General features: G+C 36.4%; 1 protein-coding gene across 1 annotated transcript in view; it reads left to right on the top strand.

Moving 5' to 3' along the window:
* The first annotated feature begins 4,981 nt into the window (after positions 1–4,981).
* Positions 4,982–19,701, top strand: part of LOC135225338 (uncharacterized) — a 19,298-nt gene continuing 4,578 nt past the window's right edge. The window contains exons 1-2 of the mRNA XM_064264672.1: positions 4,982–5,834; positions 6,013–6,142. Coding sequence (XP_064120742.1) covers positions 4,982–5,834; positions 6,013–6,142 — 983 coding nt within the window. The remainder of the gene's footprint in view (positions 5,835–6,012; positions 6,143–19,701) is intronic.

Genomic DNA, 19,701 nt, shown 5'->3' on the forward strand with positions numbered 1-19,701 from the left:
TCAAGCTTCAAATTCAGGTATTCGTATATTGAAAGAATTGGGTACAAAGACCCCAGGAACTATTTTATACTTTTTATTTTTCTTCATGGCAAATGGTTCCAGTGTGATAATACTGGAACTAGTTGCTTATTGTTGAGATTTCCTGGCCGTACTCCTACTATCGTAGCATTGGGCTGTCAACTGTGTCCAGCTGCCATTCGGACCGACCATGAAAAATTGAAGTTTGGGTTTCCATGGACAAATAATTTGACAAAAGCATAGGGTCATCAGCAGAAATAGTGGATGTTGCCATAGAACGTAAAAACTGAATTCATCCAGATATTCCCCATACCCATCATGGAGTCACACTTAGAGGACGGGTCACCCCTTTAATTAGGGTCATCCTAGGGGTAATTACCAGATATACACCCTATCTCCGGTGCTAAGGTGGCATGATGTCTGTCATTGAGGATAAGGTTTACCATTAAACTTTTCCCTCGCTCAACCATGTCAGGTACCCGAGTTCTACGACTGAGGTGGCATGCTGTCCATCCTCACCCTCCTTCATATCCCAAGAATAAGTCTAAATCATGTCCAAAACCAAGCCATAAGTCATCAACATAAAATCCTTACCTTATAGGGGGAGGAGGCAGAAAAATGAAATGTTTTTAGTAAAGGGAAAAGGGCTAACTTATTTAGTTGGATCAAAAGCTGGGCACCAATGCCCAGTGAGAAAGCAGTTCCCACCAGGGCCCAGCTGGTGAACCCTAAGCCCCCAACCTTGGCAAGGCTTCAGCATCCTGTGGGGCAGTAATATGAGAAAGATCACTAGAAAATTTTATAGAAAGTATTAAAGGCCCCATAGACGTTATGATCGCCAGATCTGGTCACCTGAACCGGAATTAAATCTCACTGTCTATGGGGTTCTCTTATGACCATAAGTGGACAGAGCCCTTCGGCCTCCTCAACCAACTTGCAGCCTGCCATGGCTTCTGTTTTAGTTAAGGTAGCCCGAAGCCTCCACATCTATCAGTTTCAACAAAACACTGAAGTGGTAACATTGCAGCTATGTCGGTAGACGAGTTCTGGGAGGAGTTTATTGAACGTCTAAGGAAAGCGAAATTAGGCTTGTGATAAATTACTTAGAAAATTACATAAGGATGCAATATATATGTATATATATATTACAGTGGTCCCCATGTATTCTCGGGGGATGCATACCAGACCCTCCGTGAATAGTTAAAACCCGCGAATGTTTGGAACCCCTATAAAAATGCTAAAAACAGCCTATTTTGTTAGTTAAAACTCAAGAAAAACCACTAAAAATTCTCATACTTGTTTTTTTTTACTAGTTTTGTCGCAAAAAGTGCATTTAATGATGAAACCTCATAAAAAAATACGGGAATTTGTGGATATTTCTCAGAAAAATACCGCGAATGTGCAAATTTTCTGCCAATAATGCAGGGAAACGTTCCCGAGAGAAATCTGATAATGTGTGAGTCTGCGAATCCGGATAACGCGAATACGGGGGTGCCCACTATGTGTATATATATATATATATATATATATATATATATATATATATATATATATATGTATATATATATATATATATATATATATATATATATATATATATATATATATATATATATTATATATATATATATATATATATATATATATATATATATATATATAGATCGATAGATAGATAGATCAATAGATAGATATTTCATCTTGCATAGTCTAGTAGTATGTAGTCTACTATACGTCTATGATCCGTTGAAAGTAGAATAGTCCCTTAAACCCGCCGTTCTATAGCCAAGTATGAGTACAATTTTCAGCTCTTTTGTACGCAGAACGTTTAGGTTTTATAGGAAAAATTGAAATGTAATTGAAAATATTATCATAAACTTTGATTTTTTGTATCGAAATATTGAAATATGAAAATATTATAAACTTATTTTATTTTATATGCATCAAATAACAATATAATTTAAACAGTTCTAATACACACATACAAACATTACATACGTACACACACAAACATATATATATATATATATATATATATATATATATATATAGTCTATCACATTACCGTGATTCATATACATATATTGAACTACAAATGTCCTTTAATATCTAATTCGCTCTACCTCGAATTAATATATTTTCATATATGCTTAACCGAGGGGGAATTTATTAAGCGATAATATAATTGGCCATCGACAGGCGCGAACCAGCGACTCCCGAATCCCAGGACTGGCAGTGAAGCCTTAAACCACCCGACACCGCAAGAGATATAAGTTCATGCCGCCTCCCACCTGAAATACCTTTCGCGCGCACAGGTATTTTTTGTTATGGAGACCGCATCAACCCATCTCGTTCTAGGTGGCGTGGTAGTGCTTTTGCCTGCCTGTAGTCATCATATAAGTCTATCACATTACCGTGATTCTATACATATTTGAACTACAAATGTCCTTTAATATCTAATTCGCTCTACCTCGGAATTAATATATTTTCATATATGCTTAACCGAGGGGAATTTATTAAGCGATAATATAATTGGCCATCGACAGGCGCGAACCAGCGACTTATATATATATAAGTCTATCACATTACCGTGATTCAATATCATATATTTGACTACAAATGTCCTTTAATATCTAATTCGCTCTACCTCGGAATTATATATTTTCATATATGCTTAACCGAGGGGAATTTATTAAGCGATAATATAATTGGCCATCTTTGTTAAGAAATTCACAATTCCGTGAAAACAAATTGTTTAAAAAATATCCACAATTATATATAAAAATATATTTGTATGTAAAAATAATAAAAAACAAAGACTTTCGAACACTTGAACGGTGTTCCTCATCAGTGTGACGTTAAAATGTAATGAAGAGGGTAGTTTCCCTCCAAAGAGCATCTAAAAAGGTGGGCGGGGCGAGAAAATGATAACAGCCCATCGTCGAAGTGCTGGTTCGTGTTTTATGTAATTCCAATCTCAACAGGCAGTTGTGCCAACCTCCTCGATCTCCGAACCTGCGAAGTTGCTCCTGCTTGCACTGCATAGGTGCCATAGCCGGAAACATCCGCTGGGACGTCGGCTATCTGGAGAGAGAGGGGAAGAGGAAGCAGAGCATCAGGGTTCACATGGTCAACGTCGGTTTTAAAAATAAATTCTTTTAAGTATTGCCTGGCAATAAAACTGTTTATAAAAGGGTCTTCATTGGTAAACGACTTGTTATCCTCAAAAGATATTCCCATGTTTATAGCGGCGCCTTCAACTAGTCTTCTCACGTGAGAATCGTCGCTTTTAAAAATAATTTGTGCACCATCCCAATTAATTCTGTGGTCTAAATTAAAACTGTGAGCCACCAAAGCGCTGCCCTGCGCATGAAGATCATAGGCCCTTTTGTGTTCCCTTAATCTGACCTCTAATCCTCTACCACTTTCCCCGTAGTAACAACCACCGCAATCCTGACAAGGAACCTTGTAAACGCCGTTATTTCTCTTGGTACTGTTATTATTCTTTGTAAGAGCTTTTGCCAAAGTGTTTTTGTAAGTATAAACTATTTCTATGTCTTTTTGGTGCTTATTTATATAATCACCTACTTTTGAGATTACATCGTGAAAGGGCAATGATACACGTTTCTTGACTTTCATTTCCTTATTCTCTTGACCAATGTAAAACTTCTTTTTAGCTCGGCTAATTGCGTCAGTAATAAAATGTTCTGGGTACTTTAAGGACCTAAAAGTGTCTACGACATGTTTGAGTTCCCCGTCTAGAAATGCGGGGTCACATATGCGAAGAGCCCTTAAAACAAAACTCATAATTACATTCCTTTTAACTTGTTGTGAGTGGTGGGAAAAATAATGAATATAATTCTCTCTGTTGGTAGCTTTTGTTTTATTATTTTTACATACAAATATATTTTTATATATAATTGTGGATATTTTTTAAACAATTGGCCATCGACAGGCGCGAACCAGCGACTCCCGAATCCCAGGACTGGCAGTGAATCCTTAAACCACCCCGACACCGCAAGAGATATAAGTTCATGCCGCCTCCCACCTGAAATACCTTTCGCGCGCACAGGTATTTTTTGTTATGGAGACCGCATCAACCCATCTCGTTCTAGGTGGCGTGGTAGTGCTTTTGCCTGCCTGTAGTCATCATATAAGTCTATCACATTACCGTGATTCATTTACATATATTGAACTACAAATGTCCTTTAATATCTAATTCGCTCTACCTCGGAATTAATATATTTTCATATATGCTTAACCAAGAGGGAATTTATTAAGCGATAAGAGAATTGGCCATCAACAGGCGCGAACCAGTGACTTCCCAATCCCAGGACTTGCAGTGAAGCCTTAAACCACCCCGACACCGCAAGAGATATAAGTTCATGCCGCCTCCCACCTGAAATACCTTTCGCGCGCACAGGTATTTTTTGTTATGGAGACTGCATCAACCCATCTCGTTCTCGGTGGCGTGGTAGTGCTTTTGCCTGCACGTAGTCATCATATAAGTCTATCACATTCTGTGATTCATATACATATATTGAACTACAAATGTCCTTTAATATCTAATTCGCTCTACCTCGGAATTAATATATTTTCATGTATGCTTAACCGAGTGGGAATTTATTAAGCGATAATAGAATTGGCCATCGACAGGCGCGAACCAGCGACTACCCAATCCCAGGACTGGCAGTGAAGCCTTAAACCACCCCGACACCGCAAGAGATATAAGTTCATGCCGCCTCCCACCTGAAATACCTTTCGCGCGCACAGGTATTTTTTGTTATGGAGACTGCATCAACCCATCTCGTTCTAGGTGGCGTGGTAGTGCTTTTGCCTGCCTGTAGTCATCATATAAGTCTATCACATTACCGTGATTCCTAAAGATATAATGTTTTCCTTATTTGTTGATGACCTCTCTATATCGTTTGCAGCCTCATGAATGGTAGTGGCTGCGAGAAAAATGCAGCTGGCTATTAACAGAATCGTCGAATGGGCAGAAAAAAAGGGTTTTAAGTTCTCTACATCTAAAACTGTTGCTGTACATGATCAGAGGATATCATGTAAGGAAGAGACACGTTTTTTGGGTTTACTGTTCGACAAAAGAATGACTTGGGTACCTCACCTAAAAGATCTGAAAGTTAGGTGTATGCAAGCTCTGAATGTTTTAAGAGTGCTTTCCCATACATCTTGGGGAGCAGATAGGAATCACCTAATGATCCTCTACAAAGCCATAGTGGCATCAAAATTAGCATATGGTTGTGAGGTATACTCTTCAGCCTCGAAATCAAAACTAAATATTTTAGATTTGGTACATAATGCAGGAATAAGGATTGCGAGTGGTGCCTTTAAATCATCGCCAATCCCAAGCCTTTTGGTAGATTCAGGGGAACTGCCTCTAGATTCATGTCGTCAGATATCACTTGTTCGATACTGGCATAGAATCCAGAGGATTCCTGACTCATTAACTTGCAAAGCAGTTTTTAATGATAAATATTTTAGCCTTTATGAACATAATCCACGCTATCCAAAACCTATTGGATACAGAGTTTTAAAAATTTTAGAAGATTATTCTATTCCAAAGGTCAAAGTCTGGCCTTTTAAGTATTCTGTTGTGCCCCCTTGGAAGCTTCCTTCTGTGGAGCACTGCAGGTTCTTCACTGGTAGCAAGGAAGAGATGAGTGCTGAGATGCTGCGCATCTCCTTTTTTAGAAACATTTGGCGAAACCATGACGGTTCAGTCATAGTTTTTACAGATGGATCCAAGTCTGACGCAGGCGTTGGCTATGGAGTTGTATTTCCCAATTTTAATAAGAGTGAAAGGCTACCAGATCAGGCATCCATTTTTACAGCAGAGTGTTATGCAATCCTAACTGGCCTTAAAGAGATTGCTTGTCATTCTGGAGAACAATTTGTTTTATGTTGCGATTCACTGAGTGTCTTGCAAGCTATTGGTCATTTTAATTCACTCTATCCTATTGTTATTGATTTTAGAGTGGCTTCAGTTGCTTAAGATTAATGGTAGGAAAGTATCTTTCTGTTGGTCCCCTGCACATGGTGTGGCAGGAAATGAAGTAGCAGACTCACCTGCCAAAACAGCTGTCAACCAAAGTCATATAACTAGGTGTGCACTCCCTACAAATGATATGTATCTGGTCATTAAATCAGCGTTCCTTGATTCCTTGAAATTTGCATGGGAGCTAGAAAACCAAAAGATGAAGAAATAGCTACCACCATCTTTCCTTGGAACTATTCATCAATGATTAGGTAAAGGGAAGTAATACTCAGTCGGCTTAGAATAGGCCATACAAAAATGACACATGGCTTTCTGATGAGTGGGGATCATCAGCCTTACTGTAACGACTGCTTGGTTCCATTGACAGTCAGACACCTGATAGTTGAGTGCCCCAGCCTTTCAGATGAGAGAGAGAGGTACTTCCCTCCACATTACAGGGGAACTGAAGAGGGTTTTTCTCTTACCAAGATTTTAGGAGCAGATTTTACTGAAAGCGCCCTGTTTAATTTTATTAATGCCATTGGTATTTTAAATAAAATTTAATTTCTACTATTAATTGTGTAAGTTTATAGGTTTTACGATTATTAATTTTTTTTATCATGGGGATTTACCTTTGTTAAATATGCTTTATATATTCCATTGTAGTGGCGTCAATAACCATTAGCGGTTGTGACGCCAGATAATCTTTAATAAATTATTTAATAAATCATTCAATCAATCCTGGAGGTTAGTTACCATGGCCCGAACACCAGCATGAGTATTTTAAGTGCTAAAGTTGTGAAGCTGTCTAATTTCATTTCCTGTAGTGCAGAAGATGCAAACTTGTTTATCTAAAGATGCTCGCTCGCCAGATCTCTGTGTGACTTGTACCGAGGCAATCCCCCCCCCCTTTTTTTGGCTTTACTAAGCTTGGTGTTGTTAAATTTCAAATTACATCCTTTGTGCCACGACACATGGTTTTCAGCCAAAATGTCAGGACTTGCATCATTGCTAAATAACAATTGAACTGGCAGAGCATCAGTTACGTGAAATTCCTCAACATTTTTCAAAAAGGTTTCATAGGTTTCTTTTTTCTCATTATGTGTTCCTGAGGCACTGTTCATTAGACATTTCAATGGCTCTTGAGTTACTTCTTGACACACTATGCACTTTTCAATCCATGACTATCCATCTATCTGAGAAGAAGTCACTATTAATTATAATAAATAATAATCATCGCAAGAAAATCAAAGTACTACATAATAATTCAAGCATATATACAATAATGTGTTCTTGCTTCTTTGGATTTTCTTTTTTCAGTTTTGACGTAAAAAGAGTAATATCAAACATTTTTTTCTATTATGAGTAATATTTGCATCTGACACTAACGATAGCATGTAAAATAGATTCTGTGACCCCCAAAACCTGGGTTTAGAATGAAACAGCATGCTCCCAGGCTAATTTGTGGAGATATTCGCGCAATTTTCGTTTACGGCGGCCATTTTGGACACCATCTTGAATTACTCGACTCCTTTAAGTTTGTCATTTGGGCTTCCATCCTAATTTCAACAAGGAGGTCCATAGTAATCACCATGCCAGGTTTCATGCTTTTACCTGCTCAGTAACGGTATTCCTTCTAAGCCACCCTACTAGAATAGGCAATATTCGCTTGGACACCTAATGAACAGTGGACATGGCCCTTCTCCCGAATGCTCAGACTGCAAAGTGATAATAACAGTCAAAATGTATTGTGTGAATGTCCAAATTATAACCAACAGCGATTATCAACTTTTGGAAGTAAATCGATTAGGGAAATTTTGTCAGAATCTTCTGTATTTTCAATCATTCCAATGGAGAAACAAATCCACAGTTTATGTAAATGACATATATTTAAGTTTAAAACAGAAAGGAGTAGCTTTCGGAAGGAATCTGTACGGTTCCCCTTATCAATCTGACACGTTGAAATAACTTTACAGCGAAGTAAACAAAGCAGGAGTCAAAAATTAAGTGACTTGTTATTAAAACAATGGAACCGGTCGTCCAGTATAAATCAGGCAATGCCGTCGTTTTCTGATGAACTATATGGACCAAAATTGGCGAAAATTGTAAATTGGTTAATTTATCTTCTATGACTATTACAGCAGAACAAAAAGAATTACTCGGTCTTGGTTTGAATTGCTGTTTAGGGACTAGTAACACAGACCTCTTACAAGGTATTAGCAATATAAACCATTTTAATTTCAGACACAATGAGTTTCAGATTAACTTTTTGAAAGGTGTTTTAATCAATAATCATTTGCATGAACAAATTGGAATCTTAACTAGAAGACACAAAATAGCCTTAAAAGAATTATATGAGAACAAGGACATCAAAATTATGAAAGCGGACAAGGGAGGGTCACTTGTTATTATGGACCATAACACATACATTTCCAAAGCGAATTCTTTACTTAGTGATGACAATACTTATATCAAACTTAACGAAATACCCTCATTGACTTCACTGCAATTAAAATTCAATAGAGATGTAAGAAAAATTGCTAGTACGTTGACTGAACAGGAACATAAGCAAATCATAATAAGTAAGATTTCCAATAAAAACCCGAGTCTTCCCTATTTTTATGGCTTACCGAAAATACATAAGAGTGGTTGTCCCCTGCGTCCTATAGTTGCCACTTGCAATTCACCCCAATCGGTTTTAGCAAAATGGTTAGCAGAACAACTGAGCCCCTTGTTGGGTACTTTTTCTGAGGCTCATCTTCTTCACTCGATAGATTTTATGGAACGTCTCAAGAAACTGGGAAACATTCAGGGTAAAATGATTAGTCTAGATGTGACAGCGCTTTTCACAAATGTGCCTTTGGAATATGTACTTAATAAGCTCAAGGAACAATCGGATTTAGGTAACATTAATTTTGCTATACCCACTAAACAGTTCTTAGATCTGGTTCGACTTTGTGTGTCCTCCACAGTCTTTTCATTTAACAATCAGGGATTTAGACAAAAGTTTGGTGTTTCAATGGGGTCTCCTTTGTCTCCTATTCTTGCCAATTTATGCATGGAATTTGTTGAAGTTGAAATTTTACAGAACTGTGAACCTTCACTAAGACCCATTTTTTGGGTGAGATACGTAGATGATATTTTCATTATTTTTAAAGGTAACCCTTCAAATTTTGACGATTTCCTTCGGTACATTAATGGAATCTTGCCCTCTATCAAGTTCACAGCCGAACACGAAACAGATAATAAGTTGCCGTTTTTAGACATATTGATCTTCCATGACCCAGTAACTTTCACTTTTAAATTTACAGTTTATCGTAAAGAAACCAATGCAGAAACATACATTCATTTTTTTCTCCTGGCACAATAGTGAAGTCAAAACCAACACTCTCGTCAATTTTGTTTTGAGAGCCCTGAAAGTATGTGACCCCGCCTTCATTGACAGAGAACTTAAACACATTGAAGATGTTTTCAAAAAACTTTGTTACCCTTCCTATTTTATTAATAATGCCTTTAAAAAAGCCAGAAGAATATTCTACATAGATTCATCTAAAGTAAATGACAAAAAGAAGTTTACGAATTGTCTTGCACTCCCTTTTAATCCTCACCTAAACAGAATAAGGAAAACTGTTAACAAAAATCACAATGATAAAATAAATATAGTTTTTAATTATAATAACACTATTAAGAGACTTCTTATACATAATAATAGCACAACGAATCACAAACAAGTTGGTGTTTACGAAATTCCCTGTTCAGAATGTGACTCTAAATATTTCGGTGAAAGTGGTAGAGGGCTGCCCACTAGAATCGGGGAACACAAAAGAGCTTACCAGTTACATGCGGAAAAACAAAACAATGTATTAGTTAGTCACAGTCTTAAGCTCGATCACCGCATAAATTGGGAAGATTCTAAAGTAATTTTCAGAAGTAAAGAAGTTGGTATAAGAAGGCTAGTGGAGGGTGCGGCGATAGACAGTGGTTTTTCTATGGAAGGCAATAAATCTTTCACACAGGAAGATAAATTCACCAACAACCTTATTTCCAAGAAATATATTAAAGGTTTTAAGAATAAAGAACATTATGAGAGTGTTGTCTCTTTAGCCACATCTGATGCTGCGGTTGCCTCTCTTTCTCCCGTTCAGGTAACTCGGCTACCTCCAGTAACCGATGCTGCCGGCGCCTATGCTGTTGAAGAGGACCATCAGAACGACCGCACTGGGCAAGGACCAATTCGACGTTCCAGACGACTGGCGGGCCTTTCATCAGAAAACGACGGCATTGCCTGATTTATACTGGACGACTGGTTTCCATTGTTTTAATAACAAGTCACTTAATTTTTGACTCCTGCTTTGTTTACTTCGCTGTAAAGTTATTTCAACGTGTCAGATTGATAAGGGGAACCGTACAGATTCCCGAAAGCTATCCTTTCTGTTTTAAACTTAAATATATGTACAGTAAGTTCCAAAACTGAAGCGACAAATTTCAGAGAATTTCGTTCGGAATTCACTAACTGGCAACTACAACTCGTAGCTGAAAAATATATTTTTTTTCTACAGTGAAAGCTCTATCAAGCAAAATAAAGCTAACACATGATGCACAAATATCAAATCTATGATATTTATAACAATCATAAGAAAAAATTACGGTAATAGTAATTATTTTAAAGTATAGCAGTTACTTCAAACTATAGAAACGAAACAATTTGAAATTCTCGTTCAACACAGGATTACCAACATTACCAATGTATATTTCGAGCAATGTGGAAACAAATATTTAATATTATAGTGTTTATTAATTCAAAATTTTGATTTTAGCGAAGATGCATAAAACCATGCAAGTATCAATAGAATGTGAAGGGAAAATCTCCGCAACATTAAACATAATCAACCATGAATGTACCTAGATTCAATGGAGAAGTTGGGGGTGGTTGGTAGTTATGATTCTAGCTTCTAGGACCGAGCATAAAACACCATCTTCGAGAAAGGCTCTAACCTTTGCTGCTACCTTCAGGTGACTAGGCCTAGTTCCGGGCATTGCAAGGCTTACAATGCAGGGCCACTGTCTGTTTATTTAGGCAAAGATAGAACCTTCAGGACCGACACCAGGACCTGTCCGTGCACCTGGGAAACAGACTCGCTATATGAAAAATAAGAAAGTCGGTCGCAAGCAACCAGAACACCCGTAAAATCACCATCTGGTTAAGTAGGGAGACGACAGACCCCAACCACTTCCCCCTTCTCTACCTCTACCTCTAGCTCTACCCACAATACTAACTCCACCTTTTTCACTTCAACCTATTACCTCAAATCGTCGAATCATATCCCAACCGCGAAATTTAAGACTGAATTTGCGTAAGTGGGCATATCATAAGTAAGTGATATCACCCAAATTCATATTTCCACTGAAAACCAGTAATCAGTTCGATCCAGTCAAGTATCATGCATAACAGAAATTTATGAGTTTTTGGGGATATAGTATATATATATATATATATATATATATATATATATATATACTATACGTATATATATACATATATATATAATATATATATATATATATATATATATACATACGTATATATATATATATATATATATATATATATATATATATATATATATATATATATATATATATAAAGAAGCACCCGAGCATGACTAATAGGCCTAGTGCTCGGTTCTTAAACAGACCTCTGTTATTCCTGATAGATAAAAACCTTCTGAGAGAGAGAGAGAGAACGAGAGAGAGAGAGAGAGCATAACACGGATACTCTAAAATAAACCTACGAAAATACTTGTTTGGCGCGACCCTGAACGCAATTCCGCATGCAAAAATTTGCACAATCGAGAAATTCCATGAAATTATTAACTAACAAGCTGGAAAATATATTTCCTTGATTCTTGAAATAGTCCTAACCATGTAACCAATGCTAAACGCGCACATAACTTGGATTTCGTATTTTTTTTTTTTTTTTTACACACCAACTTGTCTTATTTATATTTCATTTAATCAGATGCTAAACTTCTCTGTGTTTTATCAAAAGAAATCATAATAACTTTCGATATAACGCTATAAAAGTAGAAAGTTAATTTACAAATATTAGGCCAATGCTTATGCACACGGTTCCTGCTGCCACTCTATGGTGAACACTTCATATCACACTTTGGAAGCCGCAGATGTTTCTTTTGGGGAAATTCTTTTTTTTTCTATTAATAAACAATTACTGAACTAAAATTGATCATTCACTGGGGAAATACTTTGTGCGCTTATACAGTTAATCACTGATACATATTATCAGATAAATGGGATGACAATAATTGGAATAAAATATACTAACTGGCAACCCCATGAGTTTCTATAGAAGTACGATCAATTCTGAGATTTGTCGCTTCACTTCTGGAACTTACTGTACATTTACATAACTGTGGATTTGTTTCTCCATTTGAAGACTCGTGCTACTATGAGGAATTTTTAATCATTCCAATTTTAATATTCGTGAATAAAAGTTAATTTTATTTGATACGGTGTAAAAATATTTAAGTGAATAATGAAAATACGAAAACCTTTAAGGCGTTTGAAAATACGAAAACCTTTAGGGCGTTTAGTGAATTGAGAAAAAATCAAAATTAAAAATGTTACTTAGCTTATTCTGAATATTTTAATATTCCTTTTTTTGGTGTATGCATAGAAAAAGGAGTAAGTGTATTTAATGTGTGTTCCATTGTAAAAGTAAATTCCTTTATTTAATTTTTTAAATTTTATTTCCATTCATTCATCACTGCTTGGCTCTGGCCCAGACCTGGTATTTCATTCTAATCCTTCGGGCCAAACCCTATGAGAGGTGATAGTCAGCTCAGTGGTTTGGGTAAACTTTTTAATAATGATAATAATAATAATATCTCTCTGGACGTCCTTGTAATGCCCAAATAATGTGAACTTAAATGAAAGTTTTATGCATATATCTGTTACATTAGAGTGAATGTGGCTATACATTTATATGTTTAAGGCATCTAGGGAGGAGTAGAAATTTGCTTTTTATTTCGTTAACTTATCCAAGATATGATATTGAGAGAGAGAGAGAGAGAGAGAGAGAGAGAGAGAGAGAGAGAGAGAGTAGTCTTTGTTAGGTTTCATAATTATAAGCTTCTCCCTCGCATGTATATATGTGTTCTGGTTTCATTAGCTTTAACATTTAAAACGTGGGCATGTTGGTGTCTGATGCAGAAAGTGTGTTACTTGAATAGAATTCCTTACGTATGACTAAGTTATTGTTCTGAAATTTCATTGTTGATCTCACTGTTCCTTTCATTTAGTTGGTTCAAGTTGAAATTTCATTGTTGATCTCACTGTTCCTTTCATTTAGTTGGTTCAAGTTGAGATCTCCGCAAGGATTGGGTGCTTTGTAATCAACTCCATCGGGAACCGGGTGCTTGATTAACTCCATAACCCCCCTTTTAACCTAGTGCCTGTTTGAGTGCCTGCCCTTTGAAAGAGGTATGATACTTGGTTTGAAGCTCATTGTAAAGAGTATAATACTTTGCAAAACCACTTCATATATTTGGTATTCAGGTAGGGCTGGCCTGTGCAACCTGTGGCCCTCAAGACTTCAGTGCGGCCCGACCCTTCAAAAATAAATATCGTACAGTGCGGCCTTTGGGGCCAATTGCCAAGATGGAAATGTACTAAACCCTAATTACACCAATTCCTAATACTCGTTCGCGTCGAACTATGTCATAGTTCAAAGGAGGTTTTTTTTAAACGTTGTATTATGTATTACATTATCATGTCCTGTGAAGCCTATTTGTAGCTACTGAATGTTTTTCATAAGTAAGAAATACAAGACTAATTTTGCAGTTGGTTTTTTACTGACGTGCTCTCTCTAACACCTTGATGTGCGGCTATCCATTACTTAAGATTCTTGACTAGTGGCCCATCATTTGAAAACTTTGCACACTCCTGAGTTAGGGTATTCTAGTAATGGTACACAAATGTGGAGTTGGGGCATGGTACCTAGTTGTTTCATAGTGCAACTGCGAGGTTCTCTTCTGGTTAAAACTTCAAAACCTTTTTAATATCAATTTCCCTTTCATTGTTGAATGGCCTCATAGATCTTAGTGCTTGGCCTTTGGCCTAAATGTTTTGCTAGTAGGGGTCCATCAGAAGAGAGTATGCAATTAATTTAGGAGTTTTCATGAGTATATTGTTGTATGCTTTTGGTATCCTTTTCAAGAGTCAGGCACTCCAGAGTGGACTTATGACTGTGATATTTAAGATTTCCCTACATGAGTGTGGTATTCTGTGATTTCTTGAAGAACCCAGGTTTATTTTGTTACTGTGTTTTACTGTAGTTAAGTATTCCTGTAAGGTTCCCATAGTTAGGCTAGAACTGATACTCCCATTAGGCAGTCGAAGACTTGCTTACAACCTTTTCAGAAGTCTGATACTCTTTGAGTTTCATTCTTAAAATACTCAGCTTGGGTCTGCTGTAGTAATTCAGTACTTGATCAGAGTATGGTATTAAGTCGGAGGTCAGTTTAAGTCCCTGGTCCCAAATTTGTATATTTTTCTTACATGATGCAATGCTGAATCTTTTTACTAAAAATCGAGCTGTTAAGGTTTGCCCTACTGGTTCATGTGCTTGAGTTACACGAAATACCTGAAATGGGGCAGGTTTTTGTAGGTGCTTGGCGTTGGACTTGGATACCTTCAAGTCCTCTTTCAGTTCTGCTGATCTCTGTGAGATGTGACAGCTATTTATTCAAGAAACCTAATGGTTTGTCTGCATTTATCCATGAAGGATTTTATGGAAATACTTCTCTCACCATGCAAATTGTTCCACCTCTTGATAGAATTGTATTTCCAACTAATTTTCTTTTTATATGACATGACCTTAAGATATGACAGTTATTGCTGAGCATCTGTTGAAAATTCGCTATTAATTTCAGTAGATGGCTAGTATTTGAATACATGATAATTGGTACCAGTCAAACAATATTTTCTCCAAATGGCACATTTTGCTAGAAGGAAGGACACACTTTAGCAGTCTAGAAAAAAAAAGACTTGCCAGTGTTATGCAGTTCTGGTTAATGACTGATTTCTTACTTCTATGTCAAAATGTAGCGTACTGGCTATAATCGATTGAGTTACCTATACCTGTTAAATAATGCATCGCTCATACAATTAAATCGGCAGGACTTCCTTGATTTAAATATGAATAAGATAACATTTAAGACGAATAAGTTTGCGAAATGACTTTAGATTAAATATTTCAAATGAGTCTTTGAAGTAAATCCGGAAACTGTTTAAAATGCTAAATGACAGACTGTAACCTGTTTCTGTCTTTAAGGATGTGTAAAATCATTATACAAGTTTTTCGGGAATCATTTATCTATCTATTTTGCCAGTACACAATAAGCTATTTAATTCGTTGGCTAACCAAGAATAGCCTATAGTCGATTCATTTAGGTAGATTCTTGCGCCTACGAGACGTTTGTTTGGCGGCCTCTGATTGGCTGGTAGCGGGAGGCAGACTGCTCGCTCAGTGGGTCATATTTTTCGTTGTAGCTTAGAAAACTAGCAATATGTTTACATTTCTTCATTTATCTCAACGTTTTCTTTACAAAAGATAGGAAAGTTTTTGGTCATACCAAAGGATTCGGTATTAAATGTACAATTAAATAATCTTTTCCTGAAATCAATAAGTTAAAATACAAAGGAATTACAACGAGTAGAAGTGAAGGGAGAAACATTTTATTCTTTATACCTTTTTTTTATTCATCATCGGATTTTGCATAATTCATGAGATCAAGATAAAATAAAATCTTGTGTTATTAAACAATAAAATCACCCTGAATACGCTGGTGCTTTCAGATTTTAGATGCGTGTAATATGTAAAGAGAAAATGAGAATATGTCTTATTATTTTGCATTCGTGCTTGACTTGGTTTGACAATAGTGCCGAGACACATCGTTGGGTCTGGTCCTCTCAGCTAGAGCCGTTGGCGTGTTGGCAGTTGCCAATTGGCGATATGAGAAAGTTGCAGTTTTCGTGACTATGTATTCACCGAATTATTATGTCATTACATTTTTCTATAATAAATGCATAGAATTCCCATTATGACTTTCGAACATTTTTACTCAATATCATATATGTCCGTATTTCTGGACATATCTGATAAAAAAAGTAAATAATCAGATGGGTGCATCTCGTATCGTTGGAGGTGTAGGCTGGCCGCAGGCGGGAAATTCAGTCCAGGAATGAATTTGAAATCTACGGACCTACTTCGCACTCTCAGCTCATCCTTAGTTTTAATGAGGTTTGGTTTCAACATATTGTTTCTAATTTTCTTATATGAATATATTTTCAAACGAAAGGGATATCAGAGACTTATTTGAGTGATATGAAATAATAATCTCAGTGGCGCAATAACAGCAACGAACTAAGCAAGATTTCTTTTTCTTTTCAAGCAGATGTCTCGAGATGACAGCACCATTCGTCGCACCGTTTCCAGATTTGCAAGCCAAGCTCGCAACATTATAATGAATGTTCATCGTTACTTCAGCTCACAGTGGGGAGCAGACTCAAGAAATGAAGTATTTGAGAAGACCGCCAAAGCTACAGGAGTGCCAACCAACACAGTGAAAAAAATCAAGCGACACTCATCTGAGTGTGGTAACGTCCCCTTCGCTTCACCTGTATATCCCAGGAAGAGGATCCGAGTGAAGGACAAGGTGGATAGTTTTTGAAAATGAGTGTATTCGGAAGGAGATTTTGTCTTTTTACGAGAGAGGAGAGCTCCCAAAAAAAACGTAGATGCCCTACTGGAAAAATAAAAGTGAAGGAAGACCCGGTAAAGTTTAATGGTGGAAGAACAAACGTTATGGAAAATTGTGAGAAGGCTTGGATTCCGGTACAAAAAAAGTGACGAGTGGAAGAGCAATTTTAATGGAACGTGATGATATAGTGGCAGCGAGAACTGAATACCTACGGTTAATTGAAAAGAATAGGAATTGTAGTCCAACTGAACGTAAACCTGAAGTATTCCTGGATGAAACTTGGATAAACCAAAATGAATGTGTACGTCAGTGTTGGACAACGGGTGAAGGCGAAATAGGACCCAAACTTAAGGACTGGAAAGGGGTCAAGATTTATTGTGGTGCGCGCGGGGAGTGAGAAGGGGTTTGTCAAAGATGCGCTATTGTTGTTTAGGTCAAAAAATGGTGCCAAAGGGGACTACCATGATTCCATTGACCATGAAAGGTTTTTAAAGTGGTTTAAAAGGAACAACTATTGCCTAATATAGAAGACAGATCTCTAATCATAATGGACAATGGTCCCTACCATAGCAAAATAGAAAATAAAGTGCCAACAACCAGCAACAAGAGAAAAAGTGAAGTCATACAGTGGCTTTCTTCTAATAACGTCACCTACGACCCATCAGCAACAAAGCCAAAATTGCTGCAGATTTGCCAAGTGTCACAAAGAAAAACAGAGGTATGTGATTATAGTATTCTCATACTGAGGACGTACTAGCTCTGAAGCATTGTTTAATACAAACAAGTGCAGCTTAACAACTTAAAAGGATTAACAACTTTAAGAATAACAAGCACTTCTGCTAAATAAGAAATTCTAAACATATATATATATTACAGTGATCGATGAGATAGCCGTACAAATGGTCATGATGTGCTCAGACGTGCCACCGTATTATTGTCAGTTTTAACCCCATAGAAACTTATATGGGCTCAAATAAAGGGGGATATCAGAAAAAAATAACTCTAATGCAAATCAATCTTTGAAAACTGTTGAGCAGCTTACGAGACTGGCGATAGACAAAGTTACAACAGAAGACTGGAAGAAATGTTTTCACCACGTTAAGAAATTAGAAGATGATTATAGGAGGAAAGATGTTGCTAGAGAAGCATATGTTTTGGAAGTTTTGTTAATGACAGTTGAGATGACGAAACTGACAGTGATGATATTGATAGTAGGGAGGATGACAGTGATGATATATATCAATGATTTTCCTCTTTTTTTTTTTTAAGTTGAAGACCTTAACAGTGTTCTATAGTTTTCCCAATTTTTAGATAGGCAATTTCATAACTACAGTATATCCATACGAGTCCTTTTTTTAATATTTAATGGCATAACAATGTACATATCTGTTTTATAAATTCTTTTTACTTGGTTTAATAGAAAAGGGGATATCAATGTATCTATAATTTTCCCATTATTTTTGTTCCAATAGGTAATGACATGACTATGTATATATGTATGATTTTCCTTTATTTATTTTTTAAATAATGATGACGTAAGAAATTTGTAACATTTTAATTTCTTTTTGTTCATATCGATAGCCTAATGACATACCAATGTAAGCCTACTGTGTATGACTTTCTTTTGTGTTTATGACATAATAATATCTGCATGAATCCATTCTTTTTGTATAAAAAGATGATGATATAACAGTCTTCTGATTAGTCTCATTATCCTACATGTACTATATATATACAATTATGCAGGGGGGCTGTGGGAACGGTTACGGGAGCTATTCTAACTCAGGTATGAATTAAGTGATTCAAGAATAATCAACTACCTCAGGAGAAAACTAAGCAAATTTTTCCTAAACATTGTTGTAGACATGTTGTCAAGTGTAACATGTATATAAAGGAGATAAACATTCTGGTGTAAGAGTAACTCAACAATTCTGAAAAAGACAGTATATTATATCGTTACATCGTCAACAAATTTTATGGAAAGAAATAAACATTTGTACTTTTGTTTTTATTGAGTGAACATATGAAAACCATAAGCTTTTTGATGTTATTGGCCAGAGAACAAGTTCTGTTATTTATCAGTGATCCTCATAAAGCATGTACATTTCTCACTTAGACTAAATGAAGCCAACAACCCAGATGCATCCATTTGATTATTTACTTTTCTTTTATCAGATATGTCCGGACATATATGATATTTGAGTAAAAATGTTCGAAAGTCATATGGGAATTCTATTCTATGCATTTATTTATAGAAAATGTAATGACATAATAATTCGGTAATAACATAGTCTCGAAACTACAAACTTCTCATATCGCCAATTGGCAACTGCCAACAGCTCCAGCTGAGAGCACCAGCCCCACCCGCATATCTTGCGTCTCTCGGCACTACTGTCAAACCGAGTCAAGCACGAATGCAACATAATAAGACATATTCTTCATTTTCTCTTTACATATTACACGCATTTAAAATCTGAAAGCACCATCGTATTCAGGGTGATTTTATTGTTTTAAAACACAGATTTCATTTTATCTTGATCTCGTGATTATGCAAAATCCGATGATGAATAAAAACAGGTATAAGAATAAAATGTTTCTCCCTTACTTCTACTCGTTGTAATTCCTTTGTATTTTAACTTATTGATTTCAGGAAAAGATTATTTAATTGTACATTAATACTGAATCCTTTGGTATGACCAAAACTTCCTATCTTTTGTAAAACGTGAGATAAATGAAGAAATGTAAAACATATTGCTAGTTTTCTAAGCTGCAAATGAAAATATGACCCACTGAGCGAGCAGTCTGCCTCCCGCTACCAGCCAATCAGAAGGCCGCCAAACAAACGTGTCTCGTAGGCACAAGAATCTACCTTAAATGAATCGACTATAGTAAACTATGAAAAACTTA

The sequence above is a fragment of the Macrobrachium nipponense genome, chromosome 13, assembly GCF_015104395.2.
Source record: "Macrobrachium nipponense isolate FS-2020 chromosome 13, ASM1510439v2, whole genome shotgun sequence".
Lineage (NCBI taxonomy): Eukaryota > Metazoa > Arthropoda > Malacostraca > Decapoda > Palaemonidae > Macrobrachium > Macrobrachium nipponense.